General features: G+C 41.4%; 1 protein-coding gene across 1 annotated transcript in view; it reads left to right on the top strand.

Annotated features, from left to right (window-relative positions):
* LRP1B (LDL receptor related protein 1B) overlaps window positions 1-27,787 on the top strand; it is a 3,516,099-nt gene that overhangs the window by 2,449,758 nt on the left and 1,038,554 nt on the right. The window contains 2 exon segments of the mRNA XM_029607894.1: window positions 2,566-2,694; window positions 9,853-9,984. Of these exon segments, the coding sequence (XP_029463754.1) occupies window positions 2,566-2,694; window positions 9,853-9,984 (261 nt within the window).

Raw genomic sequence — 27,787 nt, 5'->3', positions numbered from 1 at the left:
TATGACTTCCTACCCCACCTACTCAATAAGCCTCCCCTTTATCCCTTTAGCTCGAACCCTTAAAACCTCATTAACTAGCCTCAGTTTTTTGGGGTTTTTTTGTATTATTAGTTACACAACATCCATAGCAGAAAAAACTTAGCGGATAGGGACCCTGGTGCACACTTGTGCACGTAAATACTTATGCACAGATTTCATTGGGAAGTCTAGGAACAGCCAATGCTCCACCCAGACTACACCCAGGCTCCATCCTTTTTTTGCTAAAAAAAAAAATTCTGCACAGACCGGGAGATACGCATGTACTCTTTCACTTTTTTTAAATCCACATGGTACATGCCAGTCAGATTTCAGTGTGTATCTCCTGGCTTTGGCACACGTAGAGCTTTTAAAATCCACCTTTAAGATAATAGTATGCATATTTTGGTTGCAGTAAATATTCCAAAATAACTTTCCACCTTAAATAGTTAATTGAACTCTATTCCTGTGATAAGTTGACTAAAATGATGGGTACAAACTTATCTAATGGCATCCTCTGTGAACTACTATAAAAATCCATCATCAGTGGTTCAATGCCAGCAGGTTGATTTTCACCAGCTACAGTTCAGCAAGATAAGAAAATAAACAAGATGCTGATAAAGAAAACATGATCTATCAACTTGTAACTGAGTTGGAATCAATAGGCTTAAACTCCTCAGAAACCAACTGGTTTGATGCTGCCTGGTTGGTGGTGGCTTAGTACCTGTTAGAAAGGTCATAAAAACCTTAATAGCTGGATGTTTGGACAAGGGACTCATTGGTTTTTGTAGTTGTTTAAATGATTGCAAAGTTCTGCAGTAAGAAATGGGGTGGGTATGGGGAACTAGTAATGCTTCTCTGCCCAAGATAGCTGAGAACCAAAGAAGAAAACAACAAAACTGACTTGGAGAAGGAGTGATGTCTTAGATGCTTCTACAGCTGGCAGCTATGATATATCCTTAGCAGTGTGGATTGGAATAACTAGGATCAGTGGATGGGCCAATTGTTCTTTATTTTCTGTTATCTATGCTACAAAGCACTTATATGGTATCACAAAACAAAGGGATTCAATCAAAGATTTCTCTATCTATTAATCAATAACACACATAGAGAAAATATCACATTTACAAATACAGGGGCAGATTTTCAAAGGGTTAAGCGCGTAGGCTCGGCGGCGCATGCAAGCCCCAGGACGTGTGTAAGTCCCGGGGCTTTCCGGGGGGGGCATGTCAGGGCCGTGTTGGGGGCATGTTGCAGCTGGCGCATCATCGGGGGCGTTCCGGGGTGGGGATGTGGGCGTGGTTCTGGCCCAGGGGTGTTCTGGGGGCGTGGCTGTGGCCTCCGGACCGGAACATGGCACGCTGGCAGCCAGCCGGCATGCGCAAGTTATGCCTGCCTCGGGAAGCGTAACTTGTAAAATAAAGGTGGGGGGAATTAGTAAGGGCTGAGGGGTGGGTTAGACAGGGGAAGGGAGGGGAAGGTGGGGTGGCTGGAAGGAAAGTTCCCTTCAAGGCTGCTCTGATTTCGGAGCGGCCTCGGAGGGAACGGAGGATGGCTGCGTGGCTCGGTGCACACAGGCTGCCGATTTTGCACAGCCTTGTGTGCGCCGACCCCGTATTTTATAACATGCTTGCGGCAGCGCGCGCATGTTATAAAATCGGGAGTAGATTTGTTCGCGCTGGGTTGCACGAACAAATCTACTCCTGCGCGCACCTTTTAAAATCTACCCCACAATGTATATATTCATTCAAACCAAATGTACATAAACATCTATCTAGACAATTAAAATCTAGCTAGCTCATACATCTCTCACACATATTCATTCATGGAAGTCAGCAAGTTGGAAATTTTTAAAATTTGCCCAAATACATTTTATTAGTGTGTTATGTAGGATAATCAGATTCACAGCATGAATAGGTTAATAGAGCAAAACAAATTTCTATATTGTACTCAAAACAGAAGAAATTCAAGGAAAATGTATGAGAGATATAAATTCATAGAAACCTTCCAAAAGAAAAATATGTAAAACTGTTCAAAGTAGAGGAGGTACAACATTGCAAAACAGGTGCATTTACTGACATTTTCCTATATGCAGTTCTGGATCAAAATTAAGAACATTTCTTGTTATATCTTGTTTTCCTTGCTGCTAACCTCTGTTTTAAAAATTGCAATAAAAATTATTTTGGAAAAAAAGAAAGTGACAATATAATAGCATCAAGAAATACTGGGATGAAGTTGAGGTTCAGTTCTTAAGAATACAAATTCTGCAGCATTGTTGGTTGAGAGACGGGGCATTATATGGGAATTTAATTAAGAATTCTCCTTGATGAACCTGATTATTTAATACATAGAAAAATCTTCTGTTCATCTCCCATTTTATTACATTAGAAGATTCATTCGTTTACCCCGCTGACAATTTACATAATTTATTCCTAATAATTATTTATTATTCTGTCTGATTCTGTGAAATGGCAGATAAGTGGCAATGTATGGTATTCTCCACTCTATGGAACTATTGCTGATTTTTTTTCCCTTTGTGTTTTCATACAGTTGGAAGTAATTCTTGTCAACTAAACAATGGTGGATGTTCCCAACTTTGCTTGCCAACATCTGAAAGTACAAGGACTTGCAGGTGTACAGCTGGATACAACCTTAAAAAAAATCGTATGTCATGTCAAGGTACAAAGCCCTTTTTTTTCTAGACATTTCTGATGCCTATCATCTACTGCTATTCTAGTACTAAAAGACTTTAAAAACTATTGTCTCATATTAAATATTTATGTCTTAGTAAACTATTCTGTATTATAACTATATAACTGTTTTGATTATAATATATGTGAGGACTATTTGTCTATGTATATTGCAGCCACTTCTCAAAAGGAACCATCTGAATGGTTTCCCTTTGAAAATTATCAACCATGAAGTGCAAACACTTCAAACTACCTGCATTCTTATGCACATGCTATTTGTGTGGGTTGATGAGTGGGGGCAAACAGTGTGCATATACTTTAAAATTGAATGAATGTCTACTGTTTTACTCCCCCCTACCTAAACATGCTTGTGAGAATGCCTCACTTTAGCTAGCTAAAAGTGTTTCACTCTCCATTGCCACAAGTACAAACTTAAGCCTAGATTTAAAATGTTGCTATAAATTGCGCAAGAATAAGGCCAATGATAACAAAAGAGCATGGTTAGACTAATTTTCCTGGTACCACATAGCTATTTTATCACACCCTGCATTCCTACCCGGACAGGATTTTCTCAAGTTTCAGGCCTGCTGGCATGAGAGAGGGAGAGAGAGAGGCGAGCGTGAGAGAGCGAGAGCAAGAGGGAGACTCTTTATAAGGCTCTCATATAATAAAATTATTTATACCACTGTAAGAGGGGCCACTAGCAACTTGGGGTGTTGTTTTGGTGGTGGGCTAGGTTCTATATACACAGTCAGAGATACAAACAACACAGTAGTCTTCAGGAAAGGTTTTATGTGATTTGAAGTGACGAAAGGTACACAAAGATGAGAATTGTACACTGTACTCTTGACTAGCTTCAGCTTCCTGGTGGGTCTACTGTGCTGTTCGTACCTCTGACTGTGCATGTAAAACTGCCTCCTAAAACCTAGCCCACCAATAAAACCTCTCCCCAAGTTCAGAATGACCCTTCTTAGAGTGGTATAAAAAGTTGACTAATATGTGTACCTCCCCAGAGGTTCTCTCTCCCTCCCTCTCTCTCCTCCCCTTCCCCTCCCTCTCCCCTCTCCCCTCTCCCATCCCTGCCCGATAAATATCACAAATCCTATCTCAGCCATAACGCACAACATAACACCAAGAAAAAAGGTGTAGTTATTTCAGGTGTTAAATGACACAATAGCCAGCGTTACACTATCACACACAGCATTAAGCACCCCTTATTTTCATTTACTCTGCCCAGATTCCACCCAAACTCCTCCCAGTTGAATACATTTTCAAAATGAGTATAAGCATCCTGGACGCGTTCTTTATCACATGAGCTACGGCATTATCGCAGGCGTTAGGGCTCTAATGCCTGCGATAAGGCCCTAACATGACTTGATGAAAGACCCCCTTACGAGGTTATTTATTATGGTACAATATATTACCATGGGAAGGAAAAAAATACCACGGGCAAAGAAATAACACTGATGGGCCATTCCCACAATAATTTTCCCCTTCATGGTATAATACCACAGCAGCTATCCTGTAGTATTTTTTCTTGAGAAAAAATCTGCATAACTAAATGCAACGGTGAAAGGGAAAAACATTGTGCAATGGCGGCTCCTTTTGCCTATTGTAATCATCTTCTTAAAAGGCCAGCAGCAGCTCTAAAGCACCCCCCTACCCAATGTGTCAAAGCCCCCCTGGGGGTTTGGCTAGATCCTCACCCTCCACCCTCACAACCTGTCGAGATGGCACAGTATGTTGCGCTCCCCGGCCGCTTCCACAGCACAGTTGGCCCCACTCACCTCGCTACTCCATCCACCAGCACCGGGCTCACCTCCTCTGCGACATCAGCCAGTTCACGGCGTCCCCAGCTTCCCTGCTCTCTTTCGCCCAACCAGGCTTCACAGCGGCTCCGCGTCATCCTGCTCCTCGGCCCTGCCCCTAGGCCCGAGCACGGCCAATGTCATCCCATTTAAAGACCCTAGCGCAAAAAACCCAGGTCCGATGCTCCCCGATGATGTCATCATCTTGCAGTATTTAAGGCAGGGCTCATTCCCTTGATCCTTGCCTTGGCAATCGGGTCGACACCGTGAGTGTTTCTAGTTTGCCTCTGCGTTCCAGTCTGTGTTCCAGTCTCGTTCCAGCCTTTGTTCCAGTCTCGTTCCAGTGCTGCTCCAGTGTCCTGTTCCAGCATCCTTCTGTTCCAGCAACCCTTGTCTCCTCGTCTCCCCAGGTAGTACCTTCAGACTGTCTTCTCGGTACTGACCTCGGCTTTCCTTGACTACGTTTGACCGCTGCCTGCCTCTGATCTTCTGCCTGCTTCTACGACCTTGTCTGACTGCTGCTTGCCTCTGACCTTCTGCCTGCTTCTATGACCACGTCTGCATGCTGCCTGGAACTGACCATGTCTGACTGCCTCCTAGAACTTGACCCCAGCTTTGGATGACTACCCACAGACTGACTACTGGTAACTGACCTCTGCTCTGCCTGAATATCCATGGGCTGATTATTGGCTCTGACCCCTGAATTGGCTGACCACGCTTCCTTGAACCTGTCCCTGATCCTCGCTACACATTCAGAGACACTCTTCTGGCCTTCTCAGGCACCCAGGACTTCCGGCCTAAGAGTCGACTGCGCACCCTTGATTGTGGTGGGCACACCCCTGAACTTCCTATCAAGGAGATCCTGTGAGGCCCACCTAAGACCAGGTGGCCCAGGTACCCAAGGGCTCAACCCGGCGGTACCTAGGGTTGCTTGTGGCGAAGCTCCAGCTAGCCTCTGTCTCCTCTTGTGCTCCGCCTCCTGGTGGCAGGTGCTTTCTGGGTCCAACGAAGGAGCCTACCAATCCTGTACTAGGCCAAGGGTCTACCTCCCGGGCAAAACAGTAGAGGACAAAGTTTAAAAAAAATAGAATTTACTGTTGAGTGGTGATGTCCCACCCCCTTACCAAGCCCGTCTGATTCAAGAAAAGTTATCCTCAATCCAAATCCCTCCATTTTAAGGCACACACCCTTATTCTAATAGCTCCCCAGCCCCATACCCATCCTAGCTCACCCCCCTCAGTCATACCTGGTGGTCTAGGTATTCTCTGGTAGCCTAATGTGGTCCCTGGTAGTATAGTGGGACCCAGATCGCCCCCTAGGCATTGGGCTGGCCACTGATATTATCCAAAATGTCTTTGCTCCATCATGTGTTCAGGCACTTGGGTCTTTTTCTGACATCATTTATTATGTTATTATAGTTAATTCGACAACTGTAATGGAATCCAAAAGAGAATGGGTTAAGCACAAAGGATCCCTCGTGGCTAAAGGATGGAAATGAAGATATGGGGGTAAACTGGATTGTGGTAATCTGCAAAGAGTGGCAGTTACTGCCTTAAAAGAAGGCACAGGAGTATCTTACATGGAGCAACAATTACTATATTAAATTGAATACAAATAAATACATTAAAATAATAAATATATAAAGCTTGCTAGGCAGGCTCTATGGACCACGTGGATCTTTTTCTGCAGATATGTCATGCTAGGAGAACTGGGACATGTTGCGCTGGAGGTGGACCATTGGGCCGAGGTGGGGTTGACGCAACCTGTAGAATGGATCCTATGGGTCCCCACCGTCGGCAGGCGGAGAGGGCTGATGGACGGAGGCCGGCTGGTGCTTCACCAATACCAGCCCTTGTTCCACGTGGGTTGAGTCTTTGGGTACCGGGGCCAGCTGGAGTTAGGTGAGCCTCCATGTGTCATCGTCGATGGAAGGATCGACAATGACACAACAGAGGCCCACAACAGAGGCAGCAACAGAGGAGAGTAATAATCTGTACTGGATGAGGCAGAGTCCTGGAGACCTGGGTGCCAATAGAACCAAAGTCAGACAGGGGGAGCCCGAGCAAGAACAGGCCGAAGCCCGAACAGGCCAAGTCCAGGACGTAGACTGGAGAGGCATCATAGGGAAAACTGGAGTCAGGGCCAGCAGCAATCTAGAAGCAGTGGCAAGCAAGGCTAAGGTCTGGATGAGGAGAGAGTCAAGAATGTAGTTAAGCAATGCAGAGGTCTGGGTCTGGAGAGCGTCAATGGCGTGGTCAAGTAAAGCAGAGGTCCGGGCTTGGAGAGAGTCAACGGCATGGTCAGGCGAAGCAGAGGTCCGGGCTTGGAGAGAGTCAATGGCATGGTCAGGCGAAGCAAAATCAAGGTCCGGGGAAGCAATCCGAGGATAGGTTGAAGATTAGGAACACAGGAACAAGGAAACCAGGAACAGGAGTTAGCAAGTATCAGGAACTAGAAAGGAGGCAAATCTCTAGGAGGCAACGAGTACAGCGAGGAGACCTGTTGCAAAGGCAATCCTAGGAAGCAGAGCCCGGGCTTAAGTACCGGAGCTTCTGCTGATGTCATCATGCGGGGCCGTGGCTAGGTTCCTGCCACAGGCCCTATTTAAGACCTAGTGATGCACACGCTTTATCTGGAAAAAGTTGTGTGTAAGTTATGTGTAAGGTGAGTAAGTTACTAGCGCTTGAATTTCACAAATTTTTCTTGCTGAAGTAATCAGTACAAAAAATAGAGTCTTTCAGGTTAGAATTTACAGCGTGGTTTCATCGATTGGCTTAAAAAGTGACTTTGTGAGCATATCCAGAACTAAATTGAGGTCCCATTGAGGAAAGGAAGGTTTAATTGTAGGCTTTAATTTGAACAGTCCCTTCATGAACCTAGAAATCATGGGATGCTGGGATATTGGTCTTTCTTTATAATCCTCATGATATTATGCAATAGCACTGATATCAATGTTATTGCCTCTGGTGCAGATGTCAGTGCCATCAGTACTGGTGCCATTGATGATCCAGTTGGTCTCTGCACTAACAACATTTCGCCTGATCTTGGTGCAGACGTTGATGCCATCTATTTAGGCACCGACGGATGGCCCTTTGTTTTTGGTGCCGGTGACAGTGCCATTGGATTCAGTGCTGATACTGACCTCGGCATGTATGTTGTCATCATTTTTTAAGTTGTCAAATGCAATGAAATAATCACATGCTTTTTAGATCTTGATTTTGACCCTTTATGTGAGGATTTTATACCACGGTCCTTCTTGAGGGACTTTCAATTTTGACTTGATGATGATGGAGCAGTGTTTGAGTCTGTAATGAGCTGCTTATGTGATCCACTAGACTCCCTTGATGGAGAATGATGATGCTTTAGTGGAAGGTATTTATTTTTATTTTATTTTTATAATACCTATATTTAGGGCTTTGAGAGACATATGCCCACATCGACCACATTTTATCAGGTAGTGATCATGTCCCAGGCAGTGGATGCACACCTTGTGCAAATCCTGTGTTTCCATTTTTCTTTTACATTTTTGGCATAACTTAAATCATGCCTTATCTTTTGGTGAAAACTTCATTTTGCTGAAGATAATACTCTACAACTGCGCTTTCATGGCAAACTCTGAAGAAGATCTAAGAAATGCATCTGTACTAGCCAGCGGAAAATTTAAACTGAGGAATGTGACGGCTATCTCAGCATGCGAACTCTATTGCACATGCTCCAAAATACTTTCTGGAAGGATTGGAGTTATGGAAGATCATGATTAGTCTGTGCTGGCACAGTCAGTGACATCTCTCATCATGTAGGGCTGTTTTGTATCCTCATCCATAGAGAAATTAGGGTATTGTACTGGCACTGTGCAAGTACAATAGGACACTGTTCAGCTGAATATCTATTCAGCAGAAACTCATTACTGAAAAATTGTGGATTCTGGGCTATAATCCATTATATGGTAAAATCTTGATTCATTAATAAGCTTTTGGCTTCATATAATCCATTACCTAGGAAAAATACTCTCCCTTTATCTTAAATTATTTTATCTCATTAACTGGAATTTCCATTGTCCTGAATTTTTTTTATCCCAACTATTCTGGATAAATGGCACTCTACTATTATACAAAGTAAAAAACAAATATCACTAATAATCTGAAATCATAATGTTTTGTGAGAAAATTACAGTAGATAATTTTTAATAATATATACTTCTGTCATTTTTATCTTCCTATCAATCAAAAAAGAGTGAGGTGCCTCCAGTTTAAAAAGGGATTATAATTAGGAATGTGAATCGGGTGCTCGATCGTTCCCGCTTTCGGGTTTGTCTGGCTGTGGGAAAATCTTGTTTTCCCGCGGATCCCCATTTTTATTTTTAGTGAAAAATCGTTTTTCGGGTTAGTGCGCGCTAACTCATGTTAGCGAACGCTAACAAAAATAGCAAAAAGTAACAAAAAATAACAAAAATAAACAGATTTTTGTTAGCACGCGCTAACATGAGTTAGCGCGTGCTAACTCCCATTAGCGCACACTAACCCGAAAAACAAGTTTTACGAAAATTCGGGGGGAAAAGTGATCATTTCTTTTTTGCCCAATATATTAAAGAATTTAGAAATATCATACGATATTTCAATTCATTAGAAAAACAATTCACATCCCTAATTATTATCCAATACATTGGGAATACAATTACTTGTAAAGTATTTATTCAGGTTAAAGCAGTTCAAGCAGTAAGTACAGAGTCAAAATGGGTCAGTCCCCCTACACAACCGTGTTATGCAGAAATGCTGAACCTTTGAAACATTGTTCTTCATGCAGTTCTCTGTCCCTCCAGATGCAGCATTTCTGTGAAACACACATGTGTCAGGGGACTTGACAATTTTGATTCAGTACTTCTTATCTGGACTGCTTTAATCTGAATAAAAACTTTACATGCATTTGTATACCCAAAATATGGATTACAATCCCATTGAAACAGCAGGCAACTCAATCTTTTTAAATTGATTCTATTCTGTGAGGCTTGTGTTCCTCATTTCTTATTTTGGATATTTATTTTCCTATCCATTTTAGTTTACAAAGTGTGAATACGTAATTAAAGAAAACTAGATCTGAGGTATTCCCATGAATATGCATGTTTACAAATAAATATGAGTGATATTTCAGAAAAACCTTTAATACACACTAAGAAAACTCTGAGTAAGGCTGTCAAAGACTAATGAAGATGTTAGAGTTTTTAATTTAGTTCTTCATAAGAAGGATGCTAACTTATTTTGTATTCTATTTTGCAAATCTATTTAGTGTATACTGAAAATGATACTCTATTGCTAATCTATGAATTATTTTATCTTATGTAGGTGTGGAATCTTTTCTTATGTATTCTGTTCATGAAGGGATCAGAGGTATACCTCTCGATCCAAATGACAGACTGGATGCTCTGATGCCCATCTCAGGAACCTCATTTGCAGTGGGCATAGACTTCTATGCAGGTAAGTAAAATAAATGTAAATTGCTAATCTTAGTTGGTAAGACAAATTAATGTTTGTATACAATTATATGCAACTTGTTAAAGATATGATAAATGTAATTCTGATCTATGAAAGTCATTTTGAGGAATCATATTTTGTCTGCATAAAAATAGGCACACAGGAAGTCTACCAAACTGTTCTTAGTTATCTAATGATGCAATGTACTGTAGAATACATAATATCAATTGACACTAATAATGTGTCATGTATAGCATAGGAACTAATAATGATAGAATTTGTAGCACATTATTTATTTGTTTGTTGAGTGTCCCTTACAAATGACTTGACTGATAGCTTTATGGAGCAATTGGTTCAGGTAACGACGAGAGAGGGAGCAATTTTAGATCTAATTCTCAGTGGAGCACAGGACTTGGTGAGAGAGGTAACGGTGGTGGGGCAGCTTGGCAATAGTGATCATAATATGATCAAATTTGATTTAATGACTGGAAGAGGAACAGTGTGCAAACCCAAGGCTCTCATGCTAAACTTTCAAAAGGGAAACTTTGATAAAATGAGAAAAATTGTTAGAAAAAAACTGAAAGGAGTAGCTACAAATGTAAAAAATGCCCAAGAGGCATGGGCATTGTTAAAAAATACCATTCTAGAAGCACAGGCTAGATGTATTCCACACATTAAGAAAGGTGGAAAGAAGGCAAAATGATTACCGGCATGGTTAAAAGGGGAGATGAAAAAAGCTATTTTAGCCAAAAGATCTTCATTCAAAAATTGGAAGAAGGAACCAAGAGAAGAAAATAGGATAAAGCATAAACATTGGCAAGTTAAATATAAGACATTGATAAGACAGGCTAAGAGAGAATTTGAAAAGAAGTTGGCTGTAGAGGCAAAAACTCACAGTAAACATTTTTTAAAATATATCCGAAGCAGAAAGAATGTGAGGGAGTCAGTTAGACCGTTAGATGACCGAGGGGTTAAAGGGGCACCTAGAGAAGATAAGGCCATCGCGGAAAGATTAAATGATTTATTTGCTTCGGTGTTTACTGAAGAGGATGTTGGGGAGGTACCTGTAATGGAGAAGGTTTTCATGGGTAATGATTCAGATGGACTGAATCAAATCACGGTGAACCTAGAAGATGTGGTAGCCTGATTGACAAACTAAAGAGTAGTAAATCACCTGGACCAGATGGAATACACCCCAGAGTTCTGAAGGAACTAAAAAATGAAATTTCAGACCTATTAGTAAAAATTTGTAACTTATCATTAAAATCATCCATTGTACCTGAAGACTGGAGGATAGCAAATGTAACCCCAGTATTTAAAAAGGGCTCCAGGGGCTATCTGGGAAACTACAGACTGGTTAGCCTGACTTCAGTGCCAGGAAAAATAGTGGAAAGTGTTCTAAACATCAAAATCACAGAACATATAGAAAGACATGGTTTAATGGAACAAAGTCAGCATGGCTTTACCCAAGGCAAGTCTTGCCTCACAAATCTGCTTCACTTTTTTGAAGGCATTAATAAACATGTGGATAAAGGTGAACCGGTAGATGTAGTATACTTGGATTTTCAGAAGGCATTTGACAAAGTTCCTCATGAGAGTCTTCTAGGAAAAGTAAAAAGTCATGGGATAGGTGGCGATGTCCTTTCGTGGATTGCAAACTGGCTAAAAGACAGGAAACAGAGAGTAGGATTGAATGGACAATTTTCTCAGTGGAAGGGAGTGGACAGTGGAGTGCCTCAGGGATCTTTATTGGGACCCTTACTTTTCAATATATTTATAAATGATCTGGAAAGAAATACGACGAGTTAGATAATCAAATTTGCAGATGACACAAAATTGTTCAGAGTAGTTAAATCACAAGGAGATTGTGATAAATTGCAGGAAGACCTTGTGAGACTGGAAAATTGGGCATCCAAATGGCAGATGAAATTTTATGTGGATAAGTGCAAGGTGATGCATATAGGGAAAATAACCCATGCTATAATTACACAATGTTGGGTTCCATATTAGGTGCTACAACCCAAGAAAGAGATCTAGGCGTCATAGTGGATAACACATTGAAATTGTCAGTTCAGTGTGCTGCGGCAGTCAAAAAAGCAAACAGAATGTTGGGAATTATTAGAAAAGGAATGGTGAATAAAACGGAAAATGTCATAATGCCTCTGTATCACTCCATGGTGAGACCGCACCTTGAATACTGTGTACAATTCTGGTTGCCACATCTCAAAAAAGATATAATTGTGATGGAGAAGGTACAGAGAAGGGCTACCAAAATGATAAGGGGGAATGGAACAACTCCCCTATGTGGAAAGACTAAAGAGGTTAGGAATTTTCAGCTTGGAGAAGAGACGGCTGAGGGGGGATATGATAGAGATGTTTAAAATTATGAGAGGTCTAGAATGGGTAGATGTGAATCGGTTATTTACTCTTTCAGATACTAGAAAGACTAGGGGGCACTCCATGAAGTTAGCATGGGGCACATTTAAAACTAATCGGAGAAAGTTCTTTTTTACTCAACGCACAATTAAACTCTGGAATTTGTTGCCAGAGGATGTGGTTAGTGCAGTTAGTATAGCTGTGTTTAAAAAAAGGATTGGATAAGTTCTTGGAGGAGAAGTCCATTACCTGCTATTAAGTTCACTTAGAGAATAACCACTGCCATTAGCAATGGTAACATGGAATAGACTTAGTTTTTGGGTACTTGCCAGGTTCTTATGGCCTGGATTGGCCACTGTTGGAAACAGGATGCTGGGCTTGATGGACCCTTGGTCTGACCCAGTATGACATTTTCTTATGTTCCTAAAGAAAAGGAGGATTATATGAGTAAATTTGATTCTTAAGCTTTGTATAAGTATCTGAATGTTAACTAGGGTTGTGCATTCATTTCCAGCGTATTGGTAGTCTGTAATGTTTAGGGCCATATTCATTGTATTCATGGGGAAGCGAAACAACAAATCTTCGCTGAATTATTCGTCTGTCAAAAGGAGTGAATTTAAACAACCTTCCTGACCCCCCCAAGACTTACCAAAACTCCCTGGTGGTCCAGCGGGGTCCAGGAGCGATCTCCTGCACTCGGGCCATTGGCTGCCGGTAATCAAAATGGTGCCGATAGCCTTTGCCCTCACTATGTCACAGGGGCTGCTGGTGCCATTGGTCAGCCCCTGTCACATGGTAGGAGCAAAAGATGGTGCCAGCCATCCATTTCTCCTACCATGTGACAGGGGCCGACCAATGGCACCATTAGCCCCTGTGACATAGTAAGGTCAAAGGCTATTGGCACCATTTTGAATACAAGCAGCGGAGGGTGTGAGTGCAGGAGATGGCTCCCGGACCCCCCGCTGGAGCACCAGGGAGTTTTGGTAAGTCTTGGGGGGGGGGGGGTCAGGAGAGTGGGGGGTTGTAGTTAATTCAATTTTAGCAGGGAAACAAGTAAGAATTAACACATGAACTTATCGGGGGCCCCCCTTGTCAAATGCAACGTATCTGCCCCCCGACAAATACGAATCCCGAATGCAAAGTATGGCGTCCCTCTGCACATCCCTAATGTTAACATTCCAAATGGCCTATTTGTCAAATACTAAAATCAGAGCATTAATAGCTGATTTTATCATTTTAATGCACACATTAATAGAGTTTTCACAAAATTATGTGCAAAACATGTAGTCATTTTAACATTAATGGGCTTTGATAAATAGAGTCAAGTGTTTGCAAACATGTCATTTAATTATTATGTGTACACATATTTGAATTTGCAAAATTGTTCAATTCATGATTTCATGAGAAATCATCAGTTTTGCTTTCTTGCACAAGATTTAATGGCACATGTTTTATTTAAACTGTCAAAATATATATACATTTTAAAAACTTATCACGTTCTCATACAAGTAAAATAGCATGAATGGCAAAATTTTATGAAAAGTAATTTAAAATTAATGTTATTTGGTATGTTTTGCTAATGCTATAATGGTTATTGATTGTGAGTTTGCCTTTCTGTCCATTTACCCATATGCATGTTGGAACTCAGTAACTACTGTAAGGATTTGGTTGAAATTTGGCATGAAGGATGCAGACTGAAAGTTCTCAGCGAATTGTTATATTCCTGCCTGTCAGACCCTAGATGTACAACCTTAGAGGTTCTTGCTGCTTCTGCTCCACCTATCATGTCTCAGGTGTATAACCTTAGGGGCATGCTGTTAATATACTTAGCTGCTATGCATACTATATAACAGCATGGGAGTTTTGGTGCCTCTGTGTTGCTTTCTGTATGAATCTCAGCCTAATTCCTCCCCCCCCCCAAATGTGTTTGTTGGGTGTATTTGGGGGTATTTTATTTTATATATGATTTGAATCTTTTGTTCTCTGTGGACAAAAATGTTTACATATCTATAATTTTTTATAGGAGGGACATACATATAGGGGTAGATTTTCAAACCGCGCGATTTGGCGTACTTTTGCTGGCGCATCAGGCGCAAGCAAAAGTATGCGGGAGTTTAGTAGATACGTGTGTAGCCGCGTGTATCCGCTAAAATCCTGGATCGGCGCGCGCAAGGCTATCAATTCCGTATAGCCGGCGCGCGCCGAGCCGTGCAGCCTACCCCCGTTCCCTCCGAGGCCGCTCCGAAATCGGAGCGGCCTCGGAGGGAACTTTCTTTTGCCCTCCCCTCACCTTCCCCTCCTTCCCCTACCTAACCCACCCACCCGGCCCTGTCTAAACCCCCCCCCTTACCTTTGTTGGGGGATTTACGCCTCCCGGAGGGAGACGTAAATCCCCGCGTGCCAGCGGGCCGCTAGCGCGCCGGGACGCGACCTGGGGGCAGGTCCGGGGGGCGCGGCCATGCCCCCAGACCACCCCTGGCCGTAGCCACGCCCGCCCCCGGAACGCTCCCGACACGCCCCGAAAACGCCGCGCGATTCGGGCCCGCCCCCGGCACGCCCCCGACACGCCCCCCTCAGAAAACCCCAGGACTTACGTGAGTCCCGGGGCTCTGCGCGCGCCGGTAGGCCTATGTAAAATAGGCTCACCGGCGTGCAGGGCCCTGCTCGCCTAAATCCGCCCGGATTTGGGCGGATTTAGGCGAGCAGGGCTCTTATAATCCGCCCCCTAGAATGTTACTGTGTTTTATAGAATTTGCGCTTTTAAGGGTGATATATTTTGTTTCATCATTATAAGCGATATTTTGTTTCTTTATTGGAGGGCTCAGTTTCTAAATAGGAGGGAGTATGTGTGTCTGAGTATGTGTGCTTATGGGGGGTGATTTTAGCTAGGTGGGATCTCAATAACATTTTAATAAAAATAAATTTGTTGTTTGCTTAAAGTTTTTGAAATCATAAGAAGAGGTTTTTTTATTTGGTGTTTATGTTCGTGTATACAATATTTGTGCAGCAAAGGTACTGAGGCTTCCTTGCATTCTTTAATATAACATATATAAAACAGAACACGGGCTTTGTGTATACAAAATAAAGTGTTCATAAAACACAACTAAAAAACACCCCACTTGGGGAAAAAAAGCACTAATGATAAATGTGGAAAATGTTTAAAAGTCTTTATTATTAAATTGTTAATTAAAAAAGAGCAAAGAGAAAATTAGATTATACATAGCACAATAATTCACAGTACATACATAAACTAAACACAACTTGTATAAACTTGTTAGAAAAACATAAACACTCTACTACTAAACACATGAAATTCTATTCACTAATGCACACTCTGCTTTATCAGCAGTAGCTCCAACTCATGTTGAATGGATATAATGTATTTTTATGAGGACTGGCTCTAATAGACAATGTATAAGTTAAAATGTTGCCATTAAAGAGATTGCAGAAATACCTCCCACAAGCAGCAATGTATCAACATGGCTTGAAGAGACAAAATACAATGTTAATTGTACATATATGCAAGAGTACTCAATCAGTCACTAACTAAAGTGCACATAGACACATGTGTTAAAACTTTCATACAGTAAGTTGCAATTTTAAGAATTTGTATCAGAAAATTCCCTCAAAACTACATGAGTTACCCTTAATTGAGATTTGGAAATAATAGATCAAATCATTTGGTAACATCACCAAACAAAAATATGGCAGAACCTAGATCAGATCAAAAAAACTTTGGTTCTTATAATTGACAAAACTGTCCTAATGACAACTCCACTAGATGATGGTGTTTTAAATCCTGGGTCAGATGGAAAAATCCCAGGTCAGATGGAAAACTCCCAGCAAGGACTTTGATTCACCAGAATATATATATATATATAAACATATATACATAGATAGCTATATCTATCTATATCTATCTAGATAGATAGCATAGATATAGATATATATGCTTCTTCTCTTGCAACACCTATTTTATGGTTCTTCTTTTTATCACACCCTGTTTGTTTGTTACATTGGCATGTTGTTTCCCAATTAAATAAATGTGTAAAAAGAAAAAAATACAAGATTCTCCTTTCACCCTACGTCTTTTATGCTTTTCCATTTTGCTGTCAAGGCCTGTCTATGCCTTTGTGCTGGCTGTGGTTCCTTGCACTGTATGCCTTGGCTTTTTAGACATCAGTGTGATATTTTATTATTTACTATGTATCTTGGTGGTCTAGCTACCTATCTGATCTTTGTGTTTCATCATACTCCATGTCTTTGTAGTTTAGATGTCTTTGTGTTGTTTATTATTAACTGCATGCCATACTTTGGTGGTTTAGATACTTTTGTGCTGCTTATGATTCACCTAATTCCTTGCTTGTGATTCACCTAACTCAATGCCTTGTTGGGTTTCATGTCTTTATACTGTTTGCTATTCACCACTTACCATGCCTTGGTATTTTAGACACATTTATGCAGTTTTTAATGGACCATATTCCATGCCTTGGTGGTTTGACATTTTTTACTGTTTGTGATGGACTGCTTTCCATGCCTTGTGAGTTTTGACATATTTGTACTGATTGCAGTTCCCCATACTGAATTCCGTGGAGGTTTTAATGTTTTTATATTGTTTGTGATTTTCTGCACTGTATAGCTTGGGGGCTTTGATAACTTTCTATGCACTGTGTGTTGGGGGTTAGTGCCCATTAACATGTACTATCTCTACAATCACCCAGTTATACAAGTGACAGATGAAACCATAACTGATTTAATGAGCCATTCACAGTTTCAGCTTACTGGCCATAACATAGGCATCCCCAACTCCAAATGTGTTAAAGATTATTTTCAAATTTGTTTCCCTCATGGTACTTGATATCGTTTGGTCTTGCCCTGATCATCTGCTGCTTTGCACACTTACTGAACTCTCCTTGTACCCTTCATATCACTCTAGGTGCTCAAAGAAACAAATGCTATTGATAGGATCAACCAAATAGCCTTACTTCTGTCTGGGACAGTTATTTCCCACTTCAGCTATCTTGGAGCTTCTGTCCAAATCACATTCCCCTATGGTACTTGCTGATTTTTGGTCTTACCCTTGATAGCCAATGCTTTGCATGCCTGCAAAACTGCTCCTTATCTTTTGGTATCATTATTTCTCTGCTTCAGTCTTCAAGCTGGATTTAAGATTATGATGTCCATAGGCAGTATATGGGAGGGGGAAGGATTTAACTCTCAGAAATGAAAAATGTGTGGAACAATATTTTGGTAGTTTCAAACTGTACATCAGATTCCCTAATTGCCAAAGTATAGCAAAGGGTCCAACATAGCGAGGAGAAAAATGTGCTGAAGGAAGTTTTAGGTGAAGATACTTGGTACTTAACCAGACTTTGTCTCCAGGCTGAAACCATGGTGCCTTTCGATAATGAGCATCATAGGTTCTTTTTGCTTTCTGTCCTGCCTTGAGGAGTAGCTCCTTCATTAGCTTCCAAAGTTGAGATAGCTCTGCTGCAGTAGTCTGTGCAGCAGGAGAAGCCACTGATAGTGGAATTGGCAGAGGAGGCAGCGGTTGTCATCTGTAGATGAGCTGGAAGGGAGAAGACCCCGTAGAAGTAGCAGGATGAGAGGCAATAGCAAATTCTGCCCAAGGCAGCAATTCAGCCCAATTGTACTGCCTTGAATCGACATAGGATCATATAAATTGTTTCAGCGTTCTATTCATTCTCTCTGTCTGACCATTAGACTGAGAATGGTAAGCGGAGGTTAAGTCCAAGGCAATGTCAAATTGTTGACATAAAGCTCTCCAAAACTTTGCAGTAAATTGTACTCCTCTGTTGGATAGGATAGGCTTAGGCATCCCATGAAGGTGTAAGATGTGTTTAATAAAGAGTTTTGCTAATTCCGTAGCAGAGGGTAATCCTGGTAATGCTACAAAATGTGCCATTTTGGTGAAGCGGTCAACTGTGACCCAAATGGTGTTGTTTCCATTAGATGGTGGCAGATGTACCATGAAATCCATTGCTATATGTGTCCAGGGTTCATCCGGTGATGGTAGAGGTTGTAACAACCCCCAAGAATGTCCAGTTGGTAGTTTTTTGCTTGTCACAGACAGCACAAGAACCCACGTAAGCTTGAATGTCCTTTTTCATGGTTGGCCATCAGTAGTACTGTTGTAACATAGCTAGGGTATGACTCTGTCCTGGATGGACAGCCAGACGGACCCGAGTGTTCTTCTCTCTTGGACAATACTTCAGAAGGAAGTCAAATCTGTTAAAGAACAGAGACCATCTTGCTTGACGGTGACTGAGTCGTTGAGCATGTCTGAGGTACTCCAAATTCTTGTGATCGGTGTACACTACTATTTGGTGTTGTGCGCCTTCCAGCCAAGGGCACCACTCTTCAAAGGCCAGCTTGATTGCGAGTATCTCTTTGTCTCCGATTCCATAATTTCTTTTGGCAGGCGAGAACCACCTTGAGAAGAAGGAGTAAGGATGGAGCACATTAGATTCATTATACTGGCTTAAAACCACTCCAACACCAACATCAGATGTGTCAATCTCAACGATGAATGGACGATGTGGGTCAGGATGGCAGAGGCATGGCTTCTTTTGAAAAGCCTCTTTGAATGTCAGAAAGGCTGATATGGCTTCTGGAGACCAATTGGCGGGATTGGCTCCCTTCTTGGTCATAGCAGTTAGAGGGACTGTCAGTGATGAGTAGTTTTTAATAAAAGATCAATAGTAATTGGTGAAGCCCAAGAAGTGGCACAGTGCCTTCAGGCCTGTAGGTTGGGGCCAGTCCTGGATACTTTCTAATTGCTTGGGGTCCATCTGAAACCCATTCTTAGAAACAATGTATCCCAGGAAGGGTACAGACTCCTTGTGGAATTTGCACTTTTCAAGCTTTGCGTATAGATGGTACTCACACAGGCGTCTTAAAACTTTCTTGACATCCTCCTGATTAATTTGCAGATCTTGAGAGAAGATCAATATATCATCGAGATATACTGCTACGCATTGATAAAGTAAGTCCCTTAAGATGTCGTTCATCATATTTTGAAAGACTGCAGGTGCTTTACTCAAACCAAAAAGCATGACAAAATATTTCAAGTGTTCATCGCGGGTATTAAAAGCAGTCTTCCATTCATCTCCTTTACGAATATGCACCAAGTTGTAAGCTCCTTTAAGGTCTAATTTGGAGAATATCTTGGCTCCTTGGAGCCTATCGATCAGTTCAGAAATTAACGGCAGGGGGTACCTGTCCTTGATAGTAATCTCATTCAAACCCCTGTAATCGATGCAGGGGCGTAAGGTGCCATCTTTCTTCCCTAGGAAAAAGAAGCCTGCACCAGCATGAGATTTGGAGGGTCTGATGAATCCCTTCTGCAGCTTCTCTTGTATGTAGGTGGACATAGCTTTAGTCTCAGCTACTGAAAGAGGGTAAACTCTCCCTTTGGGAGGTTCTGAATTAGGCTCAGATTTATAGCGCAGTCAAATACTCTGTGCGGTGGAAGTACATCTCCTGATTGTTTTGAGAAAACATCCTGGAAGGAGGCTTATTGTGGAGGTAAGCCAGGTAACAATGGTGTAGTGAACATGCAAATGAGCGGTGAAACCTCCACGAGGCACCGGCCGTGACAGTCAGGCCCCGACCGGGACAGATCCAACGTGGCCCAATTAAATTGAGGCATATGATCTTGAAGCAAAAGCAGCCCAAGTACCACCGGATGCATGGTTTATTCCAATATGATAAATGAGATGGATTCTGATTGTAACCCTCCGGTGCACAAGCCAATAGCCTGTGTAGTCAATGAAACTTCTCCAGGAAGTGGTTCTCCATGGATAGAGGACAATAGCAAAGGATTAGCTATTGGTGTGATAGAAATCCATAGATGTTCAACTAAACGCTTCAAATTGAAATTACCTCCGGCACCGGAGTCAATGAGAGCGAGAGACTGAAATTCAAGACCTCCGCAGAGCAGAGATACTGGTAAGGATGATGGAGGAGTAGAAGAGGTGAGGTCCAGGAGAAGTCCTCCTGCAGATCCTAGGTCCATCAGTTTCCCGGACAGATGGGACAGGTTTGGACGGTGTGACCCAATTGGCCACAATACACACATAACCCCATGCATTTGCGAAAACGTCTCTCCTTGGAAGTTAAATGGCTTTGGCCTAGTTGCATAGGCTCTTCCTCTTCTAAGGAAGCAGACAATAAGCTGGAAGCAATAGGCACAGGTTTAGGATGGTTAGCCCCCACTGTGGACTTTCGTGGACTCTTAGTCTCCTGAGTTCGGTCTCGGATACGGCTGTCAATTCTCCCAGCCAGTTCCATCAAGGTCTCAAGGGTATCAGGCAAATCACGAGCCACTAATTCATCCTTTAAGCGAGAGTTGAGGCCCTTCATGAATATGGCACATAGACATCCAGTGTCCCAATGTAGTTTGGATGCTAAAGTCTTGAACTCAATTGCAAAGTCTGTGAGTGGCTTATTACCTTGCTGGAGATTAAGCAAAGCAGATCCAGCAACAGTATGGTGACCCGAATCATCAAAGACAGTCTTAAAAAGTTTTAGAAATCCTGGTAGGTCATTCAGGATAGGATCTTCACGTTCCCATAAAGGTGAAGCCCAAGCCAAGTCTCGTCCCTTTAGAAACGATAGGATGTAGGTGGTCTTGGAAGCTTCAGTGGGAAAGAGGGTAGGATGTAATGAAAAATGCATGCTGCATTGATTAACAAACCCCCTACACATCTTGGCTTCACCCGTAAAGCGGGTAGGTGCGGATAAGGGTAGAGTGGTCTTGAGGGTCACCACTGGAGACAGCAATTCTTTTCCAGGAGTTGCTGAAGAGTTCAGTTCAGCATGTAACTGATTGAAGGCAATAGCTAGGCTCTCCAAAGACTTTTTTTGTTCCATGATCCAGTGCGGATCATGGAACATTCAATTTTTATTGCAGTAATAATAAAATATCTGGAAAAAAGATTGAATGAAAGATGACAGGAAATTTAATTGATTTTCTTTGCTTGTATAAATATTATTATAAAATTCCTCGGGGTCTTTGTATGGAAAAGTATGTGCATAATACAATTTTACACATATTATGGACACATAAGGTAGGCATTTTGTGGGGTAAAGCTGGGGTTGGGTTGGGATTTAGGCACATACTTTTGGGCTAGGCCAGGAATGGCCTGCAAGGCCACAAGCTGAGCCAAGTCCATGGAGTTAGCAATCTGTTGATTTTGTGGCATCATGTGGACCCTTAGTCGCAGTGGAGATGACTCCTCCCATAGGGAGGGGCCCCGTGGGGAACCACAGAGACAGGCTAAACTCTGAGAGCAGATAGTTGTAAGTGGAAAGCTTTATTGTACTGCTGTAGATAGATGGTATGAGGCAGGAAGGAAAGGCACTGAAGTCCAGCAAGGTGCCAATATGTTCAGACAGTCTCAGATGTCAAAGTCTCACCCAGATGTTCAAGATAGATAGGAACCCACAGTGCGGAAAATGCCAAGCCTGGTCGGTGGAGTTGGAGAACCGGATCATTGGGCTACTCACAGGAACATAGTGCGGGTGACTTCCTGGCAAAGGAGATGGTGGGACAGAAGGTCTGTAGTGCAGGATAAACTGGACTGATAGGCCCTCAAGGAGCGAGTACCTGATAGCACAGGAGATCCTGAAAGAAATAGAGACTCCTGAGGAGCGGTTGTCTAGTTAGTAGAAACTCCGAAGGGTTGATGGAAGCGAGAGGCCCCCGAGGAGTGGATGCCAAGAGCTTCGTTAGGAGCGAGATTCCCCAGAGGATAGCGAGGCATCTAAGCGAGCAGCTTAGAGCGGTCAGAGTAGCTAAACTGAAGTCCTTGCTAACTCAATGATGGTAGCATAGTGGAGGCTTTAAATACCTGGAGGTATCGACGTCATGCGGTGTGGACGCCCCCGAAGTTCCTGCCATGACATTTATTTGAGCATAGGGAACGTGCGTGCACCCTATGAGGCCACAGGACGGATCATGGCGGACTGGGATGCCCATGCTGTTGGAGACACCGATGGTTTTGGCACTCGGCACCAGAGGCAGCCATCTTGCCCAAGCAGGAGGAAAAGGGTAGAAAAGAGGTAAGGCAGAGCGGTCGCAGCTGTCTGTGACTGACGGATGCAACTGAGAGATTGAGAATTCCAGTGTTGAATCAATTTTTGAATTTTGAGTGTTTTTTGAAGGTTTGTGACGGTTATATAAGTGCTTTTAAACATGATTGGACTATGTTTCCCAGACTGTAATGTATGAATACATCTGTTTTTCATTCAATTTTTATTGCAGTAATAATAAAATATCTGGAAAAAAGATTGAATGAAAGATGACAGGAAATTTAATTGATTTACTTTGCTTGTATAAATATTATTATAAAATTCCTCGGGGTCTTTGTATGGAAAAGTATGTGCATAATACAATTTTACACATATTATGGACACATAAGGTAGGCATTTTGTGGGGTAAAGCTGGGGTTGGGTTAGGATTTAGGCACATACTTTTGATTTTAAATAGTATTCACATAGATTAGCATGCATAATTTACACCCTGCATAGGGCAAATGTAGTTTTGTGTGGGTTAGTTTATGTGCATTATTTCAGATAACTATCAAAGCAAATTTATATACATAAGTTCGCTTTTAATCTTGATGTTTCCTGTACATTTTTGGAATGCATAAAATATGCAGGTTGTTATAAAATTACCCTCAAAATGTCTACTTCCAGCTTGTGCTGTACTGAATATGATGTAGTCACCCTAAGAATGTTTGCCAGTAGCCACTCTGTTAGCCCTACAGTCATCTATGCTAAGATTCCTTGAACACAAATCCACAATTTAAATTGAAATTGCCTCTCTTACAGTGAGCACCACAGTTGGAAAAGCTTCTTGCAGGTTGCAGGTCAGATCTTTTTTCTTGATTTGGGATGTAGCCTCAGTTTCAAACCACTACAGGCTGTCTTCTGCCTACCTTTGCCTTCCTTGCAGCTCTTACAATAGAACTCCTCTAAGCTATCATGCCCTATATCCAAACCCTTCTGACCCTGTTCTTTCCAAAACAAGCAGCATTTTAATGGCATCCTCACCTAAAAGATAAATAGCCTGTGGCTTAGTAATTCAGGCTCTTAATCAGCCTGGAGATGACACCTTTGTTATGTTTGACAGTACAGTGCTGGTAGTTTATATTGCAAGGAATCCCAAGTTTCATGAATTTTTCATTGCAATCTGCTATAACTCCATTCATTTCAGTAGAGCTTATCAACATTTTTCCAAAGGGCACAATAGATAACTGGCCATTTTTAACTACCAGCATCGTAAAATTCAGTCAGATTTGTAGGAAAATTATGCAAAAAAAAGTTATGAAATTCATTTCATGCTAATAACAGTTTTGAACATCTCTTGTTGAAGATATCTCAGCACTTAGCCATTTTTTTGTCATGTCTAATCATGAAATCTTTATCCTTTCAGCAAAGTGATGTCATTTCAGTCTGACATAATTGTTGAAAATAGTTCTAGAATGTCAAATTAATATTGAGAAACTGGTTTTGAATATTACTGTGGAGTAAACCTGAATTATGTTCTTTAGCTAAAAGCAAATAACAGTCAAGCTTTTCACCTCACCCAAAATGATGTTATACAGATCTCAGACATTTTTTTCTCTGCCTGGATATGTTAATCTTTCTTTTTTGGAAACTGCTCCAACAGAGATAATTAAGGAATCCCAGTATACATTGGTAAGCATACCAGCTGTGTAATTCAATTCCAAGAACTCAAGGGTATAAACTGCTCATCTGCAAACAAGGTGGAATTCATGTGTCATCTGGGAGAAGATAAAGAATAGAGTATCAAAGAGATGGCTAGTAAGGCATGATCTGAAACACCTATAATTTTGAATTCACAGTTTGCAAGCTGTGGATTAAACCTGTTACTCTTAAAGAAATTATCTATCTTAGAGAAAGAGTTGTGAAAACATGAAAAATATGAAAAGTCCTGGTGTATACTTCATTTTTCTGTAATCTTTATTTTTATAAAACCAACTTTCATGTATAATCTGTGCTCATTCATCTGGTTAGAATATAGCTGGTTAAGTTTGGGGCATTCAAGGGCGGGTAGTAGGTGTTCCCGGGAGGAGCAGAGTTATCTGATTAACCTAACTGGCTAACTCTAGCCATACCATAGGGCTGATCTAAAGTTAGCCAATTCACCTATCCAGCTCACATTAAGATATCCAGGTATATTAACCTCATTTTCCCCTCACCACAGCCTAGCTTCTCACCTAATTGTCACCCCCACCCAAGCCTAGCATTTCACCTCATTCTACTCCCTGCCCCAGTCTAGCATCTCACCTTATGCTCTCTCCTCTCTCCTTAACGACCCTGCCCAGCATATTTCAGAGCCCCATCCCGTTTCCTCCTCCCATACCTGTCTTAGGCCTAGATTCATCAATATGCTTTAAATTTCACATGAATAATGCCCGCGATAAGGAAAAGGGGCATGGATATGATAATTCTTTCTGTAGTTACCATACCCTTTTAGCACTTCATATAGATATTTTATCACCTCTTTATAAGGCCTTCATAGTAGTCAACTATTTATATCACTTTAGGGGGGCCAGCTAGTAACTTGAGGGGATGTTTTGGTGGTAGTCTAGGATTTTGGGGCCAGTTTGACATGCACAGTGAGATGTACGAACAGCACAGTATACATCAGTGAAGATTTTACATCATTTGGAATATCAAGCTAGGGTGAGAGAACATTGTAGAAATCTTATCTTTGTGAGACTTTCCTCACTCCAAATTTTATTTATTAAAAAAAAAAAAAAAAAAATGATGTCAAATCTTCATTGAGGTGTACTATGTTGTTTGTACATCTCGTTCTGCATTTTAAACTGGCCCCAAAACCCTAAACCACCACCAAAACCTCACCTCGAGTTATTAGTTGGCCCTCCTAAGTGATATATATAGTTGAATACTGTAACAGCCTCCCAAAGGTAGATGAGCTCTCTTTCTCTCTCCCCAAAACCAGAAATGGCCAAAATACAATCTTTATTGCAAATTGTGTTATTTATTTATTTATTTATTTATTTAGTGATTTTTTAATATACCATGGCACGTTAAAAACATCACCTCGGTTTACAATAAACAATAATTCAGCAACAGGCTTTACAGAGAAATTGAAATAACATAGACATGATATATATAAAAAAATACCAACAAGATCAAAGCAAATACAATAAACAATGGTAATCATGAACCTTAGTAAATGGCCAGTCTAATAATAACTGGAAGTTCAGAGACCAAAAAAGTCAAAATTCGCAGTGAGAAGGTTAAAATCGGTGTGTAGTAATGATTCAGTGAGAACAGGAATATTAATCGGTAATTCAGTAGAGGAGAGGATCATTGAGAGTAAGCTTGTTCGAACAGCCATGTTTTGAGGTTTTGCTTAAACTTCTTATGGCAGGGTTCGAGACGCAGGTCGGATGGCAATTTGTTCCAGATGTTGGTCCCGGCAATCGTGAAAGTGCGATCTCTTGTAGAGATGTGCTTGATGTGTTTCATTGTAGAAGAGGTGAGTTTGGCTTGGTGCATTTTTCTTATTGGTCTGTTTGATGTGCGGAAAATAAAATACAGGAAGGCAGTGAAGGAACATGAGAACAGGTGTAATGTGTTCATGGCGGTGAGAGTTAGTGAGTAAGCGTGCTGCACATTTTATAGCATCTGTAGTGGTTGTATTGTGTTTTTGGGGAGACCTAGTAGTATGGCATTACAGTAGTCCAGTTTTGACAATATTGTAGCTTGTAATACTGTCCGGAAGTCATGTGGATGTAGAAGCGGTTTAATTCTTTTTAGAGTATGTAGCTTGAAAAAACCGTTTTTGATTGTGGCTGAGATGAAATTCTTTAAGGAGAAGTGATTATCTATGATGACGCCAAGGCTGCGGACTTGCTGTAAATTGAGGGAGTCCAATGGTGAAGGTAGAGTAGGGTTAGCAGTAATGTTATTATGAGGTGAGATGATGAGGAGCTCTGTCTTCGTAGTGTTGATTGCTAGGAAGTTCTCAGTAAGTAGTTTTTTTATTTCTATAAGAGCCGCATCCCAAATTTTTAGAGCGTTAGGTAGGGAATCGTTGATGGGGATAAGGATCTGTACATCATCTGCATAAATAAAATGTGGAAGATCCAGTTTCATCGGGAGTTGACAGAGAGGAGATAGGTATATGTTGAAGAGTGTGGAGGAGAGCGATGATCCTTGTGGAACACCTTGTGTTAGTTTTCTAGGTTTTGAAACATGGCAGTCCATTTTGACACTTGAAGAATATGTCTGAGTAAGATAACCAAGAATACCCAGACTCCTCTGCTGTACTAGCCTGTCAGAGGTGAATGAACTTTGAGAGACTTTCTGACTATCACAGATTCAAAGGATGCAGAAGAGTTGGGAAACTGGTAAATCCTGCAAAGCTTATAATTACAGGCCAGGAAGGCATCAATGACTTGCAGAGAATCTCTGAGACAGATTTGCTGGCAACAAAAGGAGAGAGGCCTATTTTAATGGCCACATTTACTTCACAATGCAGGGATACTCGTTCTGCAGGAAAACAGGATGCAAGCCTTTATCTTGCAGATATTGGTTTCAATGACCTGAAACCAATTTGAATGAATCCTGGTGCCAAGCTCTATTCAAGACCCAGACTGGGAGGTGTTTACAATAAACAAAGAAGAACAACAGAAGACAAGAAGAGAATACTTGCATCAAAGCCAGTATGATACAGGAACTTGTTTACATTGGGAGGAGTAACAGGGTTAGAAGAATTCTTAGTTGAGGGAGGTCCTCACAAGCATTTCCTATACAGGATAGATTGTCATGACAAACAGTATCATGTGTTTGTGGGCGGTTACACTTTTCTGGAAGCTTCGAGAATGTTGGATTTTAATTATATAAGTCAGAGCAGGGCAGAAATTCATTGAGATGCTACTTATTACAGATAGAGGGCAGATTGCATCTCACAAGAACACTTGTCTTTGCATGTCTTTTGAAAAAAGCCAAAATAAACTAAATTTTAAAACCTCTTGCTGAATTGCAGTGTTCTTGTGCCCTAAGCTATGAGTCCCAAAATTAGACACACTGTATGTTCTGTCCTTCAGAAATGATTGGAGCCAGCATAGGGCAGTGCCAGCGATGCCAATTTGTGAGAGGCGGGAAAGAAGGGTATTGTGGTTGACAGTGTCAAATGCAGAAGAAATATCAAGAAGAGCCAGTAAGTAAGAATGACCACTATCAAGGGTTTTAAGTATTGAATCAGAGAGAGACACTAGAAGGGTTTCTGTACTATGGTTCTTACGGAAACCATATTGTGATGGGAATAGTAATTGATTTTCGTCTAGAAAGTCGGTGAGTTGCTTGTTGATGACTTTCTCCATGATTTTGAGTTATGGCTGTT

The sequence above is a fragment of the Rhinatrema bivittatum genome, chromosome 6 (assembly GCF_901001135.1).
Source record: "Rhinatrema bivittatum chromosome 6, aRhiBiv1.1, whole genome shotgun sequence".
Lineage (NCBI taxonomy): Eukaryota > Metazoa > Chordata > Amphibia > Gymnophiona > Rhinatrematidae > Rhinatrema > Rhinatrema bivittatum.
The sequence above is the reverse complement of the archived record's forward strand: the minus strand, read 5'-3'. Positions and strand labels throughout refer to the sequence as shown.